A 19,770-nucleotide genomic window follows, 5' to 3' on the forward strand; every position below is an offset into this window, starting at 1 on the left:
ACATATAATTCTACTCTTAGAATTAAAACAAATGCCTCTGGGAGGCTGAAGTGCAGGCTCCAAGATTTTTCCACATTCCTTGAATATGGGAAGATGAAACAATTTTAGCATAGGATGTTTCTAATTCCCGAGTGGGGTGAGATGAGTGAGGTGGTTTCACAGTGTGATCCATGAAATCCTGGGAAGATGGGAGGGCCCAAAAACGCTTTCATGACTCTTTTCATAGTAATACCAAGATATTACTTGCCTTTTTTACTTTGTTGGCATTTGCACTGATGGTTCAATACTAATGGTGGGTAAAATCACTGGCATCTAGCACAGTCGAGGCAGTGGCTCTAAAAGCTGTGCAAGTAAAAGCAGTCACTATATTCTGTGTTATCATATACTTGGAGTCAAAATCATGGAAGTTTCACATGAGAATGTCCTTGATAAAGAAGTGATATTTATTAATTTTATTAAATCTCGACCCTAAGGGAAATATTGTTTTTAATATTCTGTTTGATAAAGTGGGAAGTACATGTAAAGTGGTTCTGCTGTATACTGATGGTTATCTCAAAGAGTTCATGTAGTTGAATTGCATCTGAACTAGCTGTCTTATTTGTAGAATACTATTTTTAGTTAAGAATTAGTGACAAACTGTGGCTTTCATACTGGGGTATTTGTCAGTCATTTTCTTAACAGTGGGTAAAAATGAGCCTCAGTTCAAGGAAGTCAACTGACAGAAATTGTTGCCAGTGATCAAACTTGAGCTCTTAAGTGAAAATTAGAATTTTGAGAAACTATTATGTACCACCCTAAAGCTTAACAGCTTCCTAGTATTAACTGATGAAATCATGGTGGTATTAATAACTGTGACGTTTTAATGTTACATAATAGATCAACGTTTGGAAGATCTACCTGACTCAGTAAACCAGTATTTTCCATATGTATGTTAAAACTGTGTATATATGAAAGATCTATTCAAAGTACAAGGCAGATAAACGAATTTTAATGTAATAGTACTAAAAGTTGACTGATATGGTTTCAGATTCAACAGTGCAACTTAAGTCTACCTTGTGGAGTTTTATTGTATGTTATCAAAGAAGGAATGTGTAGAGTTATTGAACAAGTTATTAAAAGACTCCTTTTTCATATACAAAATGGGGTATGTCCATAACAACTAAATATTATTCAGCCATGAAAAGGAATGAAATACTGATACATGTTACAACTTGGATAAAACTTGAAAATATTATGTTACATAATATTAACATAAGCCAGACACAAAAGATCACATATTATTATGAGTCCCTTAATATGAAATGTTCAAAATAGGGAGATCCATAGAGACAGAAAATAGGTTAGTGTTGGGGAAGTGATTGCAAGTGGGTACAGGTTTTCCTTTGGGGATGGTGAAAATGTTCTAAAATTGATTGTGGTAGTGGGTGCACAACTATGTGAATATACTAAAAACCATTGAATTGTATAATCAAATGGGTAAATTGTACAGTATGTGAATTACATTTCAGCAAAATTATTAAAAATAAACCATATAGATGATGTCTGGCTAAAGAAAACTCCATTTTCCAGCTATCTGTAAGAGCTCAGATTTTCTTCATGTACATGTACCAAACAACATTACAACAAGTGACGTTAAAAATATTTGCAAAATTTAGAACACTGAGTTTACTAAAAAGTTATTTTTCATAACAATGTTAATTATGTTAACAGATGTATTATTATTTAAAAAGAATGGATATGTATTTTTAAATGCTTAGATTTTTTTTTTGGACTTTTTTTTTTGGTATCATTAACCTACAATTACATGAAGAACATTATGTTTACTAGGCTCCCCACTTCACCAAGTCCCCCCCACATACGCCGTCACAGTCACTGTCCATCAGTGTAGTAAGATGCTGTAAAATCACTACTTGTCTTCTCTGTGTTGTAGAGCCTGCCCTGTACCCCCCCTCCATATTATATACGCTAATCGTAATGCCCCCTTTTTTCTTTCCCCACCCTTATCCCTCCCTTCCCACTCATCCTCCCCAGTCCCTTTCCCTTTGGTAACTATTAGTCCATTCTTGGGTTCTGTGATTCTGCTGCTGTTTTGTTCCTTCAGTTTTCCTTTGTTCTTATACTCCACATATGAGTGAAATCATCTGGTATCTGTCTTTCTCCACCTGACTTATTTCACTGAGGATAATACCCTCTAGCTCCATCCACTTTGTTGCAAATGGTAGGATCTGTTTTTTTCTTATGGCTGACTAATATTCCATTGTGTATATGTACCACATCTTCTTTATCCATTCATCTACTGATGGACATTTAGGTTGCTTCCATATCTTGGCTATTGTAAATAGTGCAGCAATAAATATAGGGGTGCATCTGTCTTTTTCAAACTGGGCTGCTGCATTCTTAGGGTAAATTCCTAGAAGTGGAATTCCTGGGTCCAATGGTATTTCTATTTTGAGCATTCTGAGGAACCTCCATACTGCTTTCCACAATGGTTGAACTAATTTACATTCCCACCAGCACTGTAGGAGGGTTCCCCTTTCTCCACAACCTCGCCAACATTTGTTGTTGTTTGTCTTTTCGATTATGGTGATCCTTACTGGTGTGAGGTGATACCTCATTGTGGTTTTAATTTGCATTTCTCTGATGACAAGCAATGTGGAGCATCTTTTCATGTGTCTGTTGGCCATCTGCATTTCTTCTTTAGAGAACTGTTTATTCAGCTCCTCTGCCCATTTTTTAATTGGATTATTTGCTTTTTGTTTTTTGAGGTGAGTGAGGTCTTTATATATTTTGGATGTCAACCCTTGAACGGATCTGTCATTTATGAATATATTCTCCCATACTGTAGGATACCTTTTTGTTCTATTGATGGTGTCCTTTGCTGTACAGAAGCTTTTTAGCTTGATATAGTCCCACTTGTTCATTTTTGCTTTTGTTACCCTTGCCTGGGGAGATATGTTCATGAAGAAGTCACTCATGTTTATGTCCATGAGATTTTTGCCTGTTTTTTTTCTAAGAGTTTTATGGTTTCTTGACTTACATTCAGGTCTTTAATCCACTTCGAATTTACTTTTGTGTATGGGGTTAGACAGTGATCCATTTTCATTTTCTTACATGTAGCTGTCCAGTTTTGCCAGCACCATCTGTTGAAGAGACTGTCATTTCCCCATTGTATGTCCATGGCTCCTTTATCATATATTAATTGGCCATGTATGTTTGGGTTAATGTCTGGAGTCTCTTTTCTGTTCCACTGGTCTGTGGCTCTGTTCTTGTGCCAATACCAAATTGTCTTGATTACTATGGCTTTGTAGTAGAGCTTGAAGTTGGGGAGCGAGATCCCCCCCCCCCCCCCCCACTTTATTCTTCTTCTCAGGATTGCTTTAGCTATTCGGTGTCGTTGGCGGTTCCATATAAATTTTTGAACTATTTGTTCCAGTTCATTGAAGAATGCTGTTGGTAATTTGATAGGGATTGCATCAAATCTGTACATTGCTTTGGGCAGGATGGCCATTTTGACTAAGTTAATTCTTCCTAGCCAGGAGCATGGGATGAGTTTCCATTTCTTAGTAACCTCTTTAATTTCTCTTAAGAGTGTCTTGTAGTTTTCAGGGTATAGGTCTTTCACTTCCTTGGTTAGGTTTATTCCTAGGTATTTTATTCTTTTTGATGTTATTGTGAGTGGAATTGTTTTCCTGATTTCTCTTTCTATTAGTTCATTGTTAGTGTATAGGAAAGCCACAGATTTCTGTGTGTTAATTTTGTATCCTGCAACTTTGCTGAATTCCGATATTAGTTCTAGTAGTTTTAGAGTGGAGTCTTCAGGTTTTTTTATGTACAGTATAATGTCATCTGCAAATAGTGACAGTTTGACTTCTTCTTTACCAATCTGGATTCCTTGTATTTCTTTGTTTTGTCTGATTGCCGTGGCTAGGACCTCCAGTACTATGTTGAATAACAGTGGGGAGAGTGGGCATCCCTGTCTTGTTCCTGATTGCAGAGGAAAAGCTTTCAGCCTCTCGCTGTTCAGTATGTTAGCTGTGTGTTTATCAAATATGGCCTGTATTATGTTGAGGTACTTGCCCTCGGTGCCCATTTCGTTGAGAGTTTTTATCATGAATGGATGTTGAATTTTGTCAAATGCCATTTCAGCATCTATGGACATGATCGTGTGGTTTTTGTCCTTTTGGTTTATGTGGTGGATGATGTTGATGGATTTTTGGATGTTATATACCATCCTTGCATCCCTGGGATGAATCCCACTTGGTCATGGTGTATGATCCTTTTGATATACTTTTGAATTCGGTTTGCTTGTATTTTGTTGAGTATTCTTGCATCTACGTTCATCAGGGATATTGGTCTGTAGTTTTCTTTTTTGGTGGTGTCTTTGCCTGGTTTTGGTATTAGGGTGATGTTGGCTTCATAGAATGAGTTTGGGAGTATTCCCTCGTCTTCTATTTTTTGGAAAACTTTAAGGAGAATGGGTATTATGTCTTCTCTGTATGTCTGATAAAATTCCGAGTTAAATCCATCTGGTCCCGGGAGTTTTGTTCTTGGGTAGTTTTTTGATTACTGCTTCAATTTCTTTGCTTGTAATTGGTTTGTTTAAATTTTTGTGTTTCTTCCTTGGTCTGTCTTGGAAGATTGTATTTTTCTAGGAAGTTGTCCATTTCTCCTAGGTTTTCCAGCTTGTTAGCATATAGGTTTTCATAGTATTCTCTAATAATTCTTTGTATTTCTGTGTGGTCTGTCATGATTTTTCCTTTCTCGTTTCTGATTCCGTTGATGTGTGTTGACTCTTTTTCTCTTCATAAGTCTGGCTAGAGACTTATCTATTTTGTTTATTTTCTCAAAGAAGGAGCTCTTGGTTTCATTGATTTTTGTTGTTGTTGTTTTATTCTTCTCAATTTTATTTATTTATTCTCTGATCTTTATTATGTTCCTCCATCTTCTGACCTTAGGCCTCATTTGTTCTTCTTTTTCCAATTTCGATAATTGTGACATTAGACTATTCATTTGAGGTTGTTCTTCCTTCTTTAAATATGCCTGGATTGCTATATACTTTCCTCTTAAGACTGCTTTTCCTGCGTCCCACAGAAGTTGGGGCTTAGTGTTGTTTTTGTCATTTGTTTCCATATATTGCTGGATCTCCATTTTAATTTGGTCATTGATCCATTGATTATTTAGGAGCATGTTGTTAAGCCTCCATGTGTTTGTGGGCCTTTTTGCTTTCTTCGTACAATTTATTTCTAGTTTTATACCTTTGTGGTCTGAAAAGTTGGTTGGTAGGATTTCAGTCTTTTGGAATTCACTGAGGCTCTTTTTGTGGCCTAGTATGTGGTCTATTCTGGACAATGTTCCATATGCACTTGAGAAGAATGTGTATCCTGTTGCTTTTGGATGTAGAGTTCTATAGATGTCTATTAGGTTCATCTGTTCGAGTGTGTTGTTCAGTGCCTCTGTGTCCTTACTTATTTTCTGTCTGGTGGACCTTTTCTTTGGAGTGAGTGGTGTATTAGCATCTCCCAAAATGAATGCATTGCATTCTATTTCCTCCTTTAATTCTGGTAGTATTTGTATCACATATGTTGGTGCTCCTCTGTTAGGTACATATATGTTTATAATGGTTATATCCTCTTGTTGGACTGAGCCCTTTTTCATTCTGTAGTATCCTTCTTTATCTCTTGTTACTTTCTTTGTTTTGAAGTCTATTTTGTCTGATACTAGTATTGCAACACCTGCTTTTTTCTCCCTGTTGTTTGCATGAAATACCTGTTTCCATCCCTTGACTTTTAATCAGTGCATGTCTTTGGGTTCGAAGTGAGTCTCTTGTAAGCAGTGTATAGATGGTTCTTGCTTTTTTATCCATTCTATAAGTCTGTGTCTTTTGATTGGTACATTCAGTCCGTTTACATTTAGGATGATTGTTGAAAGATATGTACTTATTGCCATTGCAGGCTTTTGATTCATGGTTACCAACGGTTGAAGGTTAGCTTGTTTACTACCTTACTGTCTAACTTACCTCGTTTATTGAGCTATTATAAACACAGTCAGATGATTATTTCTCTCCCTTCTTATTACTCCTCCTCCATTCTTCATATGTTGGGTGTTTTGTTCTGTGCTCTTTTTAGGAGTGCTCCCATCTAGAGCAGTCCCTCTAAGATACCCTGTAGAAGTGGTTTGTGGAAGGCAAATTCCCTCAACTTTTGCTTGTCTTGGAATTGTTTAATTCCTCCTTCATATTTAAATAATTGTGCTGGATACCGTATCCTTAGTTCAAGGCCCTTCTGTTTCATTGCATTAAATATATCATGCCATTCTCTTCTGGCCTGTAAGTTTTCTGTTGAGAAGTCTGATGATAGCCTGATGGGTTTTCCTTTGTAGGTGACCTTTTTTCTGTCTCTGGCTGCCTTTAATACTCTGTCCTTGTCCTTGATCTTTGCCATTTTAATTTTTATGTGTCTTGGTGTTGTCTTCTTTGTGTCCCTTCTGTTGGGAGTTCTGTGTGCTTCCATAGTCTGAGCAACTAATTCCTCCCCCAGTTTGGGGAAGTTCTCAGCAATTATTTCTTCAAAGATACTTTGTATCCATTTTTCTCTCTCTTCTTCTGGTACCCCTATAATGTGGATATTGTTCCTTTTGGATTGGTCACAGTTCTTTTAATATTGTATCATTCCTGGACATCCTTTTATCTCTCTCTGCATCAGCTTCTATGCGTTCCTGTTCTCTGGTTTTTTGTTCCATCTTGCATTTTATCCATACTGCTTACAAATCCTTCCAGAGATTGTTTCATTTCTGTAATCTCCCTCCGGACGTCATCCCTTAGCTCTTGTATATTTCTCTGCAGCCCGGTCAGCATGGTTATGACCTTTATTTTGAATTGTTTTTCAGGAAGACTGGTTAGGTCTGTCTCCTTCTCAGGGGTTGTGATTTTGGTCTGTACCAAATTATTCTGCCTTTTCATGGTGATAGAGATAGTTTGCGGAGCTGGTGCAAATGAGGGCTGGGAGAACGTCCCTTCGTGTTGGTTTGTGGCCTTCCTCTCCTGGGAGAACAGCGACCTCTAGCAGCTTGTGCTGGGCATCTGCAGGCAGACGGGGCTTCTGATTCTTGCCCAGCCACTATGGAGTTTAGCTCCACGGTTCCTGTGGGCATGGCCTGCCTTGGGCTGCTGCTCCCATATGGGAGAGCCGCGTTGGAGGGGAAACAGCCAGGAGGCTGTTTATCTCCATGAGGGGCCCCCGAGCTGCACTGCTGCCCAGGGGTTTAGTGTGCCCAGAGTTCCCCGGTAATCCCATCTGCTGGGGTAAGTGTCCCGGGATGCTTCCGTCCAGCTGTGGGGTCCCTGTCGCTTTAAGACTTTCAAAAAGCACTCACTTTTCTTTTTCCCAGGGGCGCCGGCTACGGGACCCACTCACAGGTCTTACTGTCCTGTTTCCCTAGTTTCCAGCAACCCACACACGCACTGTGTCTGCGTTCTGGTGCAGATGGCTAGGGCTGGCTATTTAGCAGTCTTGGGCTCTCTCTCCCTGACTCCTCTCCTCCCACCAGGAGCTGGGGTGAGGGGCGCTTGGGTCCCACCAGGCTGTGGCTTGTATCTTACCCGCTTTGCGAGGTGCTGGGTTCTCTCAGGTGTGAATGTAGTCTGTCTGTTGTCCTGTGTCTTCTGGTCTCTCTTTTAGGAAGAGTTGTATTTGTTGTATTTTTAAAAATATATGTGGTTTTGGGAGGAGATTTCCGCTGCTCTATTCACGCCACCATCTTGGCTCCCTGTTTAAATGCTTAGATTTTATTTTTGTTTGGTAGACATCAGTATTTTTAGCCCACCTAAACTAAAGTTTTTTGGATAGCCATTATTTTTCAAGAGTATAAAGGAGTCCAGAGGCCAAGAAGCCTGACAACTACTGATCCCACTATCTAAGATTATTGTGTTAGAGGACAGGGAAGAATAGAGTCTTAGGATGGTTTTTTGTCTGTGTATAGAGAACTGAAGGTGCTTATCCAGAGTATTAGGATAATAATATGGTAAATTGCTAAATTAAAAGGAATCAGTTCCTGGAATTCAGCAATATGCTTAAATTTTATTTTCTTTCATTCTTTTCCACCAGCTGCCACTTTTTCATCTTTTGATTTCTTTTGATAGGTCAGATGGTTTTCCCTCCTTTTTCTCTTGTACACCAACAGATAGACTTTCTTGCCTATCGTCCCATCCATTTACCGAGACTCATCCTGTTGATTTGTTTCTTCATATCCACCCTCATCTCATATCTTATCATGTCCTTCCTGCAAAAGTGATGTGCTTACCACTCTTTCTCTCAGCTCTGACCCTTGGCCTTTCTTCACTGGGTATTCTGTGTAGATTTCTTCATGCTATATATCCTTTGTTGAAGACCTAATTGAAATGTTTTGCTGTACATAACAATATTTCTAGCGTGTCATGAATGCCAACTTAATAAGGAAGATTTTTTGCCAAGTCTGTGTAGATTGCAAACTGTGCCATCAGTGAAATTGTGACTCAGCAGAAAAACTAAGTATAGATAGGAATGTTATAAAAGTATTCCATTATTGGGACAATTAAACTTTTTGACACCACTTCACTCTTAATGTCCAAACTACGATAAAACTACTTGACTCATCCAGAAAATGCACAAGAATAACTAAGTATGAATTTCAGAGCATAGACTACAGGCTATATGTATTGAGTAAACAAGTTCTTCAAACTTGTTTTCCAGCAACAGACTTTTTTCTAAATGAAATCACACTCAGAATCTTAGCTCCAGTATACAACACAGATAAAAGCAGAACTTCTCTAGTTGAAGAAGGAGTTGGGTCTCAAGCATATATCCCTAGCCTTATCAATACAAACCTATACCCCAAAGCTTGTTTTAAGATTCTGCTCTAGGTTATTGAGAAAAGGAAAAAATCAGCACAAGTAGAAATTGTATAAGGATGGTGTTGCAAAGTTAAATTTTTGGTAGGATTTTACAAGGTAAAAGAGGCACAGGAGACCAAGATGGATGTGGACAGGCATATATATTGCTAAGGTGTGTTCCTCACTTAACTCTTCACATTGAAATTTTGAGTTAACATGCTTGAGTCTAGCATGTTTAAAGCATGCTCATTTCTGACATAAGATAAATAAGGCATTTATTGTATCTTTAAATATGAATCCTTTACCTAATATTCTTTATTATCTGCAGTCATGAGAATCTCAGAGTCAGCCAGGTAAATTGAGTCACTTTGAATGACAGATCTTTAAGAAGTGAAAATTCATTTCACTGCAATATATATAATTAACCTCCTGTCTTTAAAACTTAGATGGAGAGGGGGGAACTTAAACTAGCTGAGGCTTAGTCAACAAACCACATTAATACTTGTGATTTTTGTCACCAATGAAAATCATAGATATTATAGTTGTAGTAGATATCTTGAAATATATATAATCATTCTACTGCTAGATCTTGTTACTTATGCATTACAAAGAAACATAATCTCTTGTTCTAACAGTTTGATCATTATTTTTTAATCTTTTTATGTTAAATTTATGTATTTATAAATGTTATTCTGAAGAGGGCCTGTAGGTGTCATGAGAGTGCTAAACCTAAAAGAGACAAAAAGGTTATTTAAGAAGAGGGAAAAAACTAACCTTATGGAGACTACTGATGTGTCAGACACTACTAGGCAGTTTCTTTACTTGTTTAGTCCTCAAACAGATGTGATTATTTATTGTTAATTGTAGAAAATACCTTAACATTGAGGCGGTTGCAACTCAGCAAGAAAAGTGATTTCCCCAGAGTCATATGATCTTAGAGCTCAAACTGACATGAGTTAAAGCTTGTGCTCTTTATACTCTGGTCATTGTGTGTTGTTGATACACCCTATATTTAGTGTGGTGTCTTTTAGTGAAAAGGAAGAAATCTGTGTGTGTGCATACACATACATGACTTTCAGAGGTTTACCTCTAACTTCAATGTTCTAGCCTAATTTTGCCAAGATCTCAGTGTTGGTTTGCTGTGTATATAAGCACAGCAGGGCAATTCAGGAATATTGGAGAGGGAATACTCGTCTAGAAAAGTCTTTTTTAATAACTTAATTAAATTACTAAGCCCCTGGCTTGGAAATAAATAATTGGTTTCAAGCTGAGCAAAAGCTGTTTCACCTGGGTCCTTACATGCAGCCTTGTGATTCTGAGAGCCAGATTTTTTTATTCCACAGGAGGCAGTCTTCTGTGTTGTGATTCTTGCCCTGCTGCTTTTCATCGTGAATGCCTGAACATTGATATCCCTGAAGGAAACTGGTATTGCAACGACTGTAAAGCAGGCAAAAAGCCACATTACAGGGAAATTGTCTGGGTAAAAGTTGGGCGATACAGGTGAGTAATCACAAAGGGGATAGGCACTCATTTCTTTTAACATTCTGTTTCTTGAGATCTCTTAGATACGGTGCTTATCTTAAAAAAAAAAAAAACCGTCCCTGATTAAGCAACATCCACTCCATCCTTTAACTTTCCATTATAAAAGAAAAAAACTTGCTTAACATTTTGTGATTTTAAGGATAAAACATATTCTCTGTAGAATATTCATTAATGAAAACAAACTTCATAATTTCAGAAACAAGGGAGATACATTGCTAACATTTTGGCATATTTACTCACAGACACACCAGTACATAATTGTTTTTATAGTTTATACCCAGATTCTGTTTCACTTTTTCTTTATAAAATTATTTTTATTGAACCTGGAATGTACAAAAGAATATTATAACATGTATGATTTTAAAAAATAAAAGGAACACCTGTGTGTACCTCCCAGTTAAAGAAATAGCACATTGCTGGCACTCCTGAGGCTCCCACCATACCCCCTGTGTGAATCCTTTCTCTCCCTGCCCCTAGCAGTAATCACTGTACTGCATTTTGTATTGTTCTTTTTATTCGCTTGCCTTGCTGTATAGGTTTACCACATTTGTTCTGTATGATTTAGACCTTTATATAAAGCAATTATTGATATGTTTTCCTGTAGTTTGTCTTTTTCATTTACCATTATGCTCCTGAGGTTTATAGTGCCATGTTCTAGCTCATTCATACTTCACTATTCTACAGTGCTCCTTTATTTAGTCTTATAGTGTGGGGTAGTTCATTTATCCATTCTCCTGTTTGGGCTACAAACACTTTGTCAGTGTTGCTTGGTGTACATGCACAAGAGCTTCAGTAGGGCATTTTCAGGATAGACCAGCAAGATAGGGCTTCTCACTTTAATAGTTAATGCCAAATTGTGTTCCTAAAGTGATTGTGTTAATTTATGTATTCTTACTTTAATTTTATTTTGAGGGGCATTTCATGATGTCATTTTTTTATACCCCCTATAGTATTTATTGAAAGTTTCCTTTTTAAAGACCAAATTGTATTTCATTGTATTATGTACCATAGTTACTTTATCATTCCCTTAGTGTTGAAGATTTAGATTGTTTCTAGGTTTTCATTTTTACAGATAACACTTCAGAGTACATAACAGTCATAAAGCTTTGTTCATATCTAATTAATTTCCTCTTACAGAGTCCTTGAAATAGAGTAAGTAAATCTAAGGGAGTGTGGGTGTGCATGCAAGCATGTGCATGAGGGTGAGCATTTACAGCTCTCTCCACTTAACTTTAGTTCTCTAGTTAGATTGTAAGAATTCCCTATGTCAGACTTTAATGTGGAGAGACAGACCTACTGTTCCTTATTCCTGTCCTAAAAGTAGGTTATTTTCCCAGTGCCTTGCAGCCTTCGAGAGGTTTCCTTCCTTTTTTCACATTTCCCAGGTGGTGGCCAGCTGAGATCTGCCATCCTCGAGCTGTACCTTCCAATATTGATAAGATGAGACATGATGTGGGCGAGTTCCCTGTGCTATTCTTTGGGTCTAATGACTATCTGTGGACTCACCAGGCCCGAGTCTTTCCCTACATGGAGGGGGATGTGAGCAGCAAGGATAAAATGGGCAAAGGAGTGGATGGGACATACAAAAAAGGTAACTTTATCCTCTTTGTTTCTCAGATGAACACAGACCTCTGTTGCCTGAGTATCTGCTCTGTTACGTGTTAGAGTTCACAAATGCAATATTAGCCAGCTGTGTTCTGCTCTCTAGGGCAGTATGTAACTGCAGCTACAGGATTTTGCATGGAAGTGATTCTCATAGCCCATTATTACTATTTTTTTTAATTTTGGTATCATTAATATGCAGTCACATGAGCAACATTGTGGTTACTAGATTCCCCCCATTATCAGTCCCCACCACCTACCCCATTACAGTCACTGTCCATCAGCATTGTAAGATGCTATAGAGTCACTACTTGTCTTCCCTGTGCCCCCTCCCCAGGTTATGTGTGCTAATTGTAATGCCTCTTACTCCCCTTTTCCCTCCCTTCCCACCCACGCTCCCCAGTCCCTTTCCCTTTGGCAACTGTTAGTCCATTCTTAGGTTCTGTGAGTCTGCTGCTGTTTTGTTCTTTCAGTTTTTGCTTTGCTCTTATGCTCCACAGATGAGTGAAATCATTTGGTATCTGTCTTTCTCCTCCTGACTTATTTCACTGAGCATAATACCCTCTAGCTCCATCCATGTTGTTGCAAATGGTAGGATTTATTTTCTTCTTATGGCTGAATAATATTCCATTGTGTATATGTACCAGATCTTCTTTATCCATTCATCTACTGATGGACACTTAGGTTGCTTCCATTTCTTAGCTATTATAAATAGTACTATGATAAACATAGGGGTGCATATGTCTTTTTCAAACTGGGCTGCTGCATTCTTAGGGTAAATTCCTAGAAGTGGAATTCCTGGGTCAATGGTGTTTCTATTTTTAGTTTTTTGAGGAACCTCCTCCTTACTGCTTTCCACTATGGTTGAACTATTTTACATTCCCACCAGCAGTGTAGGAGGGTTCCCTTTTCTCCGCATTCTCGCCAGCATTTGTTGTTCCTAGTCTTTTCTATGTTGACCATCCTAACTGGTGTGAGGTGATATCTCATTGTGGTTTTAGTTTGCATTTCCCTGCTAATTAACGATGTGGAGCGTCTTTTCATCAGCCTGTTGGCCATGTGAATTTCTTCTTTGGAGAAGTGTCTGTTCATGTCCTCTGCCATTTATTAAAGGGGTTATTTGCTTTCTGGGTGTTGAGGCCTGTGAGTTCTTTATATATTTTGGGTGTTAACCCCTTGTCAGATAAGTCTTTTACAAATATATTTTCCCATACTGTAGGGTGCCTTTTTGTTCTGCTGATGGTGTCCTTTGGTGTACAGAATCTTTTTAGCATGATGCAGTCCCATTTGTTCATTTTTTTGTTTTGTTTCCCTTGCCCAAGGAGATAATGTACAGGAAAAAGTTGCTCATGTTTATATTCAAGAGATTTTTTCCTATGTTTTCTTCTAAGAGTTTTATGGTTTCATGACTTACATTCAGGTCTTTGATACATTTTGAGTTTATTTTTGTGTACGGGGTTAGACATAGCCCATTATTTTTTAGTCTCACCTTTACTTAACTGGAATTTCCTTGAGGGAGGTTTCTTTATCTTACCAGTTCTGTTTTCTCAGCATCTCCTCAAATACTGGAACTTTAAGTCCTTGTGCAACCCTTTAAGTTAGATGCCACTATCCTTATCTTACTGATGAGGAAATTGAGGCACATAAAAGTTAAATTGCTTGCCCAAGGTCCCAGTGCTGGTAAGTGATGGAAGGTTTCAAATGTTAGTAGTTGGGCTTTAGAATTCAAATTCGTTACTGAATTTTTCACTTTCTTCACTGACAATGAAGAAGTCTGCAACTTAAAATGTTGCAACAAGATAGCACATATGAAAGCAAGCACACATTGAATCTAACTTGCCGAGTTAGAGACCTCTAAGTGTTTGGTATAGTTTAAAGCATGGGGGTTTGGCTATTTTGCTTGAAAAGATAGCTTAACTTGCACTGGCAGAATAGAGTTTTAGAAATCTTAGTCTGAGTGGAATATCAGGACTATAGAAGGTGAGGGCCACAGGCAGGAATGTCAGTGAGATGCTGAATCCGTAGATCAGGGCAGACATGATGGGACAGTCACAGGCAAGTGTCAGTGGGGTGGAGTTTGATGGGCACTGGACAGACACTACATAGATAGACTAGGCAGGGCGTGCTGAATAGTAGGATGAAAAAAGGAGAGACTAGAAAAATTTAGAGAACTGGCAGTTCGGACTCTGCTAGATGGTGACAGGGAAATGGAGAAAAGGCGATGGATCAAAGGAGACACTCTTTAAAGAATTGACAGAGCAGAGCATTGGGGAAAGCCACAGAGAGGAAAGAGGGAAGAATTGGAATTTTTCAGAGTTTTTACCCTGTGTCAAGGATAATGAATTAAATTTTTGTTTTAACTGAAGAAGAATGAGAATCTTAAGATTTTGTTGGACTTACTAAGATATTACAATCTTAAAGATACACGTTCTTTTAAGCACGTGAAAGAAAGTACAGGACTTGAATGCAAATTGGCTGTGAAGGTCTCTCTTTGTATTGTTACAGCTAATACTTGGTATTTACACAGTGGAAGCTGACTAGAAGAGTAGGACAGATGTTCTAGAGAATAGGCAGGAGAGAAAAACTTAAGCTTTGAATTTCTTCCAGAGGAACTTGGCATGTTAACCTAGGGTAGTTAGGAAACAAGATGTTTCTGGAAGCAGGAAGTTCAGTACTGAGGAAAGAGGCTTAAATTAAAGGTGACTTTGCTGAGCTGATATAGTCTAGTTGTTGTTAAAAGACTTTTTACATGGGCTTTTTCAAAACACTTAGCTGAGGTTGTTTTTGTTTTTGTTTTTCCTCTGAGTCTGGTAATCTGTGTTATGCCATTTGGTGATGGATTATGTTTTGTCTTAATGCTATATCTGAATACCCTAGGGAGTATAAACTTGAAAATATAAGCCATGTATACTTGTTAATTTTCTATATAGTTTTGGTATTTTTCTTTATTAAGGTATCATTATACACACTCTTATGAAGATTTCACAAGAAAAACAATGTGGTTATTACATTCACCATTATTATCAATTCTCCCCCCATAGCCCATTGCAGTCACTGTCCCTCAGTGTAATAAGATGCCACAAAGTCCCTACCTGTCTTCTCTGAGCTACACTGTCTTCCCCATGACTCCAATGTGCACCAATCATGATACCCCACAATCCTTTTCTCCCTCCCCCATCCCTCCCCTTTGATAACCACTAGTCCCTTCTTGGAGTCTGTGAGTCTGCTGCTATTTTGTTCCTTCAGTTTTGCTTCATTGTTATACTCCACAAATGAGGGAAATAATTTGCTATTTGTCTTTCTCTGCCTGACTTATTTCACTAAGCATAATACCCTCTAGCTCCATCCATGTTGTTGCAAATGGTAGGATTTGTTTCTTTCCTATGGCTGAATAGTATTCCATTGTGTATATGTACCACATCTTCTTTATCTATTGATCTACTGGTGGACACTTAAGTTGCTTCCATATCTTGGCAATTGTAAATAGTGCTGCGATAAACATAGGGGTGCATGTGTCTTTTTGAATCTGAGAAGTTGTTTTCTTTGGGTAAATTCCTAGGAGTGGAATTCCCAGGTCAAATGGCATTTGTATTTTTAGGTTTTTGAGAAACCTTCATATTGCTTTCCATAATGGTTGAACTAGTTTACATTCCCACCAGCAGTGTAGGAGGGCTCCCCTTTCTCTGCATCCTTGCCAGCATTTTTTTGGTTGATTTTTGCCTAAAACATGGATTCTCTCCAACTTAACAGGGAGTTTGGAAAACAAAATAAACAACTCTACCCACAGAGTAAGTGACTTGGGTTTTTTGTTTTCTTAGCTCTTCAGGAAGCTGCAGCAAGGTTTGAGGAGTTAAAGGCCCAAAAAGAGCTGAGACAGCTGCAGGAAGACCGAAAGAACGACAAGAAGCCACCACCTTACAAACATATAAAGGTGAGAAAAAGACCTCAGGAGGCTCCATCTCCAGGAGACACCATGTAGAGCTTGCTGTCTTCCCACTTAGTCCATGATGAAAACTGGAAGCACATACAAAGTTGCTTTTAGGTAGCGGTATGACCTTGAATAAAAGTAAAGTGTCAGAGCACCATTCTTAGCACATTGTATGTACACTTTAAAAAATCAGTTGAGCACATTCTTTCTTCTGTTGCCTTGGAAAGTTTCCTCATACAAGTAGATTGGATTAGATTCTATTCATAGCCAGCATCTTGCAGTTTGAAAGGAACCAAAGAGCCATGATAAAAAATAAATGGCCCTGAGATGGTGGTATGAATAATACACATGGTAAACCTTCTTGGTGATGGCTGTGATAGTTAAGATATTTTAGGTGACCAGTAGGACTATGATTCCCAAGGTCAGGAGAATTCATGTTATGTGTACCTAATTTTTAGTGTACTAAAGTCATTTTTATGAATAATTTACAGACCTAAAAATAAAGGAATAGTAAAGAACAAATTTATTAGACACTTTAGTAAGAATTTGTAAAACAACCTTTTAAAAACCTTTTTATCAAATTAGTTTTGGTGCTCAAACATCAGAAAACAGAAGAATACTGTTAGCTCTGTTAACAAAATGAGATTGCCAAGGTTCTTGTGGCAAAATATTTGTGATGATGTCATTCCTGGATGAGAATACCATATTTCTTTTTTGTCATTAGAAATGAATTATTTGTTAACTCATTGATTTTTGAGTTTCTGAAGTGTTGTAGTCCGAGATTTCACTTAAAGATTACTTTTACCACATCTTTAGAATTCAGTGTATTTTAAGTATGGCCCAAAGATTCCATAACACATACTTAAACTAAAGAAAACTATTTGTTTATCTGAAATGCAAAGTTAATTGGGTATCCTGGATTTTTATTTGCTAAATCTAGCGACCCTACTAAAAGCAGATTACAAAGATGTTACCACTGCTTTTCTGTGCTTTCTAGGAAGATGGTGTGGTACCTCGGGCAATGCAGTACGAAAGCTAAAGAGTGACTTGTTCCACTGTCACACGTGCTTTTGTGGTGCCACCATTCATATGTTTTCTTATTAGCTTTTGTTTTAGTGTGGTTTGGAATTATTGATGAATAATAATGAGTAATGGTGAAGTAGTAAAATGTTACAAGAGAAAAGGAAAAGAAAAAACAAAAATTCTTTAATAGAGGTTATATTTATAAAAGAGTCTAATGGATCTACACTGTAGTTGCAACACAGAATGAATTTTATTTCTTTTTTTTTAATTAATTTTCTTTTCATCTTTGGAAGACCTAAGAAAAAATAAAAGTCATAAAGTATCCTTACACTTCCGAAAAAAATCTCAAAACCTCAAATTGGTTCTAAATGGATCTTGGTGGTATACCAAGAGTTAAGTGGAGTACTGTGCATGGAGACATAACAATGAAGTGTAGTTATTAAGCCTTAAAAAAAGGAAAGTAGTAATAGATGTTGAATTAACAGGAAGGCAGGCACTTCACAGTAGCACATTAACTATCTTGAGCCCGACTATTGAGAAAGCAACTTCCTGTGAGTGAGTGATTTAATCACAGAATGTAGAGGCAAAAAACTTCTTTCCTACATCTTCCTCCCACCCCCTGCCAAATAAAAAAACAAACGTATTTCTGGGAAAACGATATAGAACAAGAATTGGCAAGCTATGGTTCATGTTTCAAATCTAGCCTGTTAATGGATGGGGAAAGTTTTTTTGTTAAAGAATATTTCCTGACATATTAAGATTATATGAAATTCAAATATCACTGTCCATAAAATGTTTTATTGTCGCAAAACCATGCAATTTGTCATTAAATTGGTTCTCTAATGAGAGAGTGGAGTTACTCTTGCAACAGCAGAGATCTGTGGCCTGCAAAGCCTTAAATATTTACTGTCTGGCCTCTTCAATCCATGATCTAGTATTTACCTATAATTGCATATCTATGTTGTGCTTACTTAATCATGTGTCTTTTTGTCTTTTATTTATGTTTCTAAAATTTTTATTGAAATATAGTTGATATAAAATATTATTGGTTTCAGATACACAGCATACTGATTTGATAGTTATATATATTACTAAATGCTTAACCACAGTGAATGTAGTTACCATCTGTCATCATATGATATTATAATATTGTCAGCTATATTCCCTATGTTGTACTTCATCCCTGTGACTTATTTCATAATTTGAAGTTTGTACGTCTCTATCACCGTCACTTATCATATCATCCTTCTGCCGTCTGTGTTGTACCCACCCTCCCCCAACCCCTCATAATAACCAACACATTCTATGTGTTTATAAGTCTTATTTGTTTTGTTTGTTTGTATTTGTGTTTTGTTTTTCAGATTACACATAAAATGAAACCATATGGTATTTGTCTTCTGCTGATTAACCATGTGTTTTTGTGTTTTTTTTGGCTGTATGTTGTATTAAGCAAGAAACTTACTTGGGATTACTAGCAGGCTGGATCAAATATCAACAAAGAGTAGTTGAAGTACACCTTTTCGTAGAGAAAAGGAGTAGGATTAAATGTTTTTTGGGGGTACAGCTACTCAACTTGAATTAGAGGTGAATGTTTAATGCTCTGTGTAGGAACTATAGGGTCAGGTGATTGAGCTCAACCTTTTTCTTATATCCCCTTAGAACTTGTCTTACTCAGTAGGTTTGTGGCTTCTGTTGAATGAGGTGAGAGTATTCCTCTATTAACAAGAAGTTTACAGTTTTTTTTACAAGTATTTTGAAGAATCTGGTAAGATCTGGCAGTGACACTTAAACTAAAGTTGTTACAGCGTTTTGAGGACAGTATATATTCTACAAATAGTTTGTAGATTTTATAATATTGTTAAGGAATAGGAGGCAAAGTGTTAGAAAGGAAGCCATTTGAGAATTTAGAGGATGGAAATAACTGTTGAGATAATCTATGATTAGACTTGACAATCTAAATATTTGCTATGACAGAAACAAATATAAGGGACATTAAAAGAAATAGAAATTACAATAACGTGTATCATGTTTAACAGTCCACAAAGTTCTGTACTAGACACTACATATATTTCTTATTCTCACAACAGTCTTGCAAGTAAAGTAATTTATCAAAATCACTCAGTTACTGGATGGGATGGGATTTTGAAGACTCCCAGTTTGATTGTTTCCAGTGAAGTAATATCAAGTAGGGAAGACTCATTTTCAGAGGGCACAAACCCATCTTGTTATGGAATGTCAATTTTTTTCTCAGCATTGTTGCTAGTATTTGTAAAAGTTCTCAACGGCTTCAGTATCACAGCAGCTGTTTGATCTTTATCACACTAGATTTTCACTGTAGTTTTCAATAGCAGCACCATTACTAAGTAAATGCATGAGTGACTTTGCTGTGATCTGTTTAAAAGGTTGCAGATTACGAGAGCAAATATTAAAACAGGAGCCCGATTACCCATTTTCATGCTAACTACTTACCAACTTCATGAATGGTGGTTTTCTTTAACCTAGCATCTAAAGTGGTGCCATCATGTGGCAACTGCAGAAACCCAGTTTACAATTCACCTGGTCTACCAGCTTTGAAATTAAGACTTTTTAAAAATGATTTCTAATTTTTGTTTTGGACTCCTATTTTGTATGTCAGTTAAGCTTTTATGTCAAACCGCCTGATCTTTATTTTGTTAAGTTTTTTAAATTTTGGTAAAATACATATAATAGAAAATTTACCACCTTAACTATATTTAAGTGTACAGTTCAGTGGTATTACATGCATTCATACATGTTTGCAGCCACCACCACCATCCATCTCTAGAACATT

At 37.2% G+C, this 19,770-nt stretch overlaps 1 protein-coding gene across 10 annotated transcripts in view; it reads left to right on the forward strand.

Moving 5' to 3' along the window:
- The window catches only part of NSD1 (nuclear receptor binding SET domain protein 1), a 188,724-nt gene that overhangs the window by 151,822 nt on the left and 17,132 nt on the right, over positions 1-19,770 (forward strand). For all 10 annotated transcript variants that reach the window (XM_036886924.2, XM_036886928.2, XM_036886926.2 and 7 more), the window contains 3 exons: positions 10,210-10,366; positions 11,794-11,999; positions 15,829-15,941. In XM_036886924.2, coding sequence (XP_036742819.2) covers positions 10,210-10,366; positions 11,794-11,999; positions 15,829-15,941 — 476 coding nt within the window. The remainder of the gene's footprint in view (positions 1-10,209; positions 10,367-11,793; positions 12,000-15,828; positions 15,942-19,770) is intronic.

The sequence above is a fragment of the Manis pentadactyla genome, chromosome 2 (assembly GCF_030020395.1).
Source record: "Manis pentadactyla isolate mManPen7 chromosome 2, mManPen7.hap1, whole genome shotgun sequence".
In the NCBI taxonomy this organism is placed as follows: Eukaryota; Metazoa; Chordata; class Mammalia; order Pholidota; family Manidae; genus Manis; species Manis pentadactyla.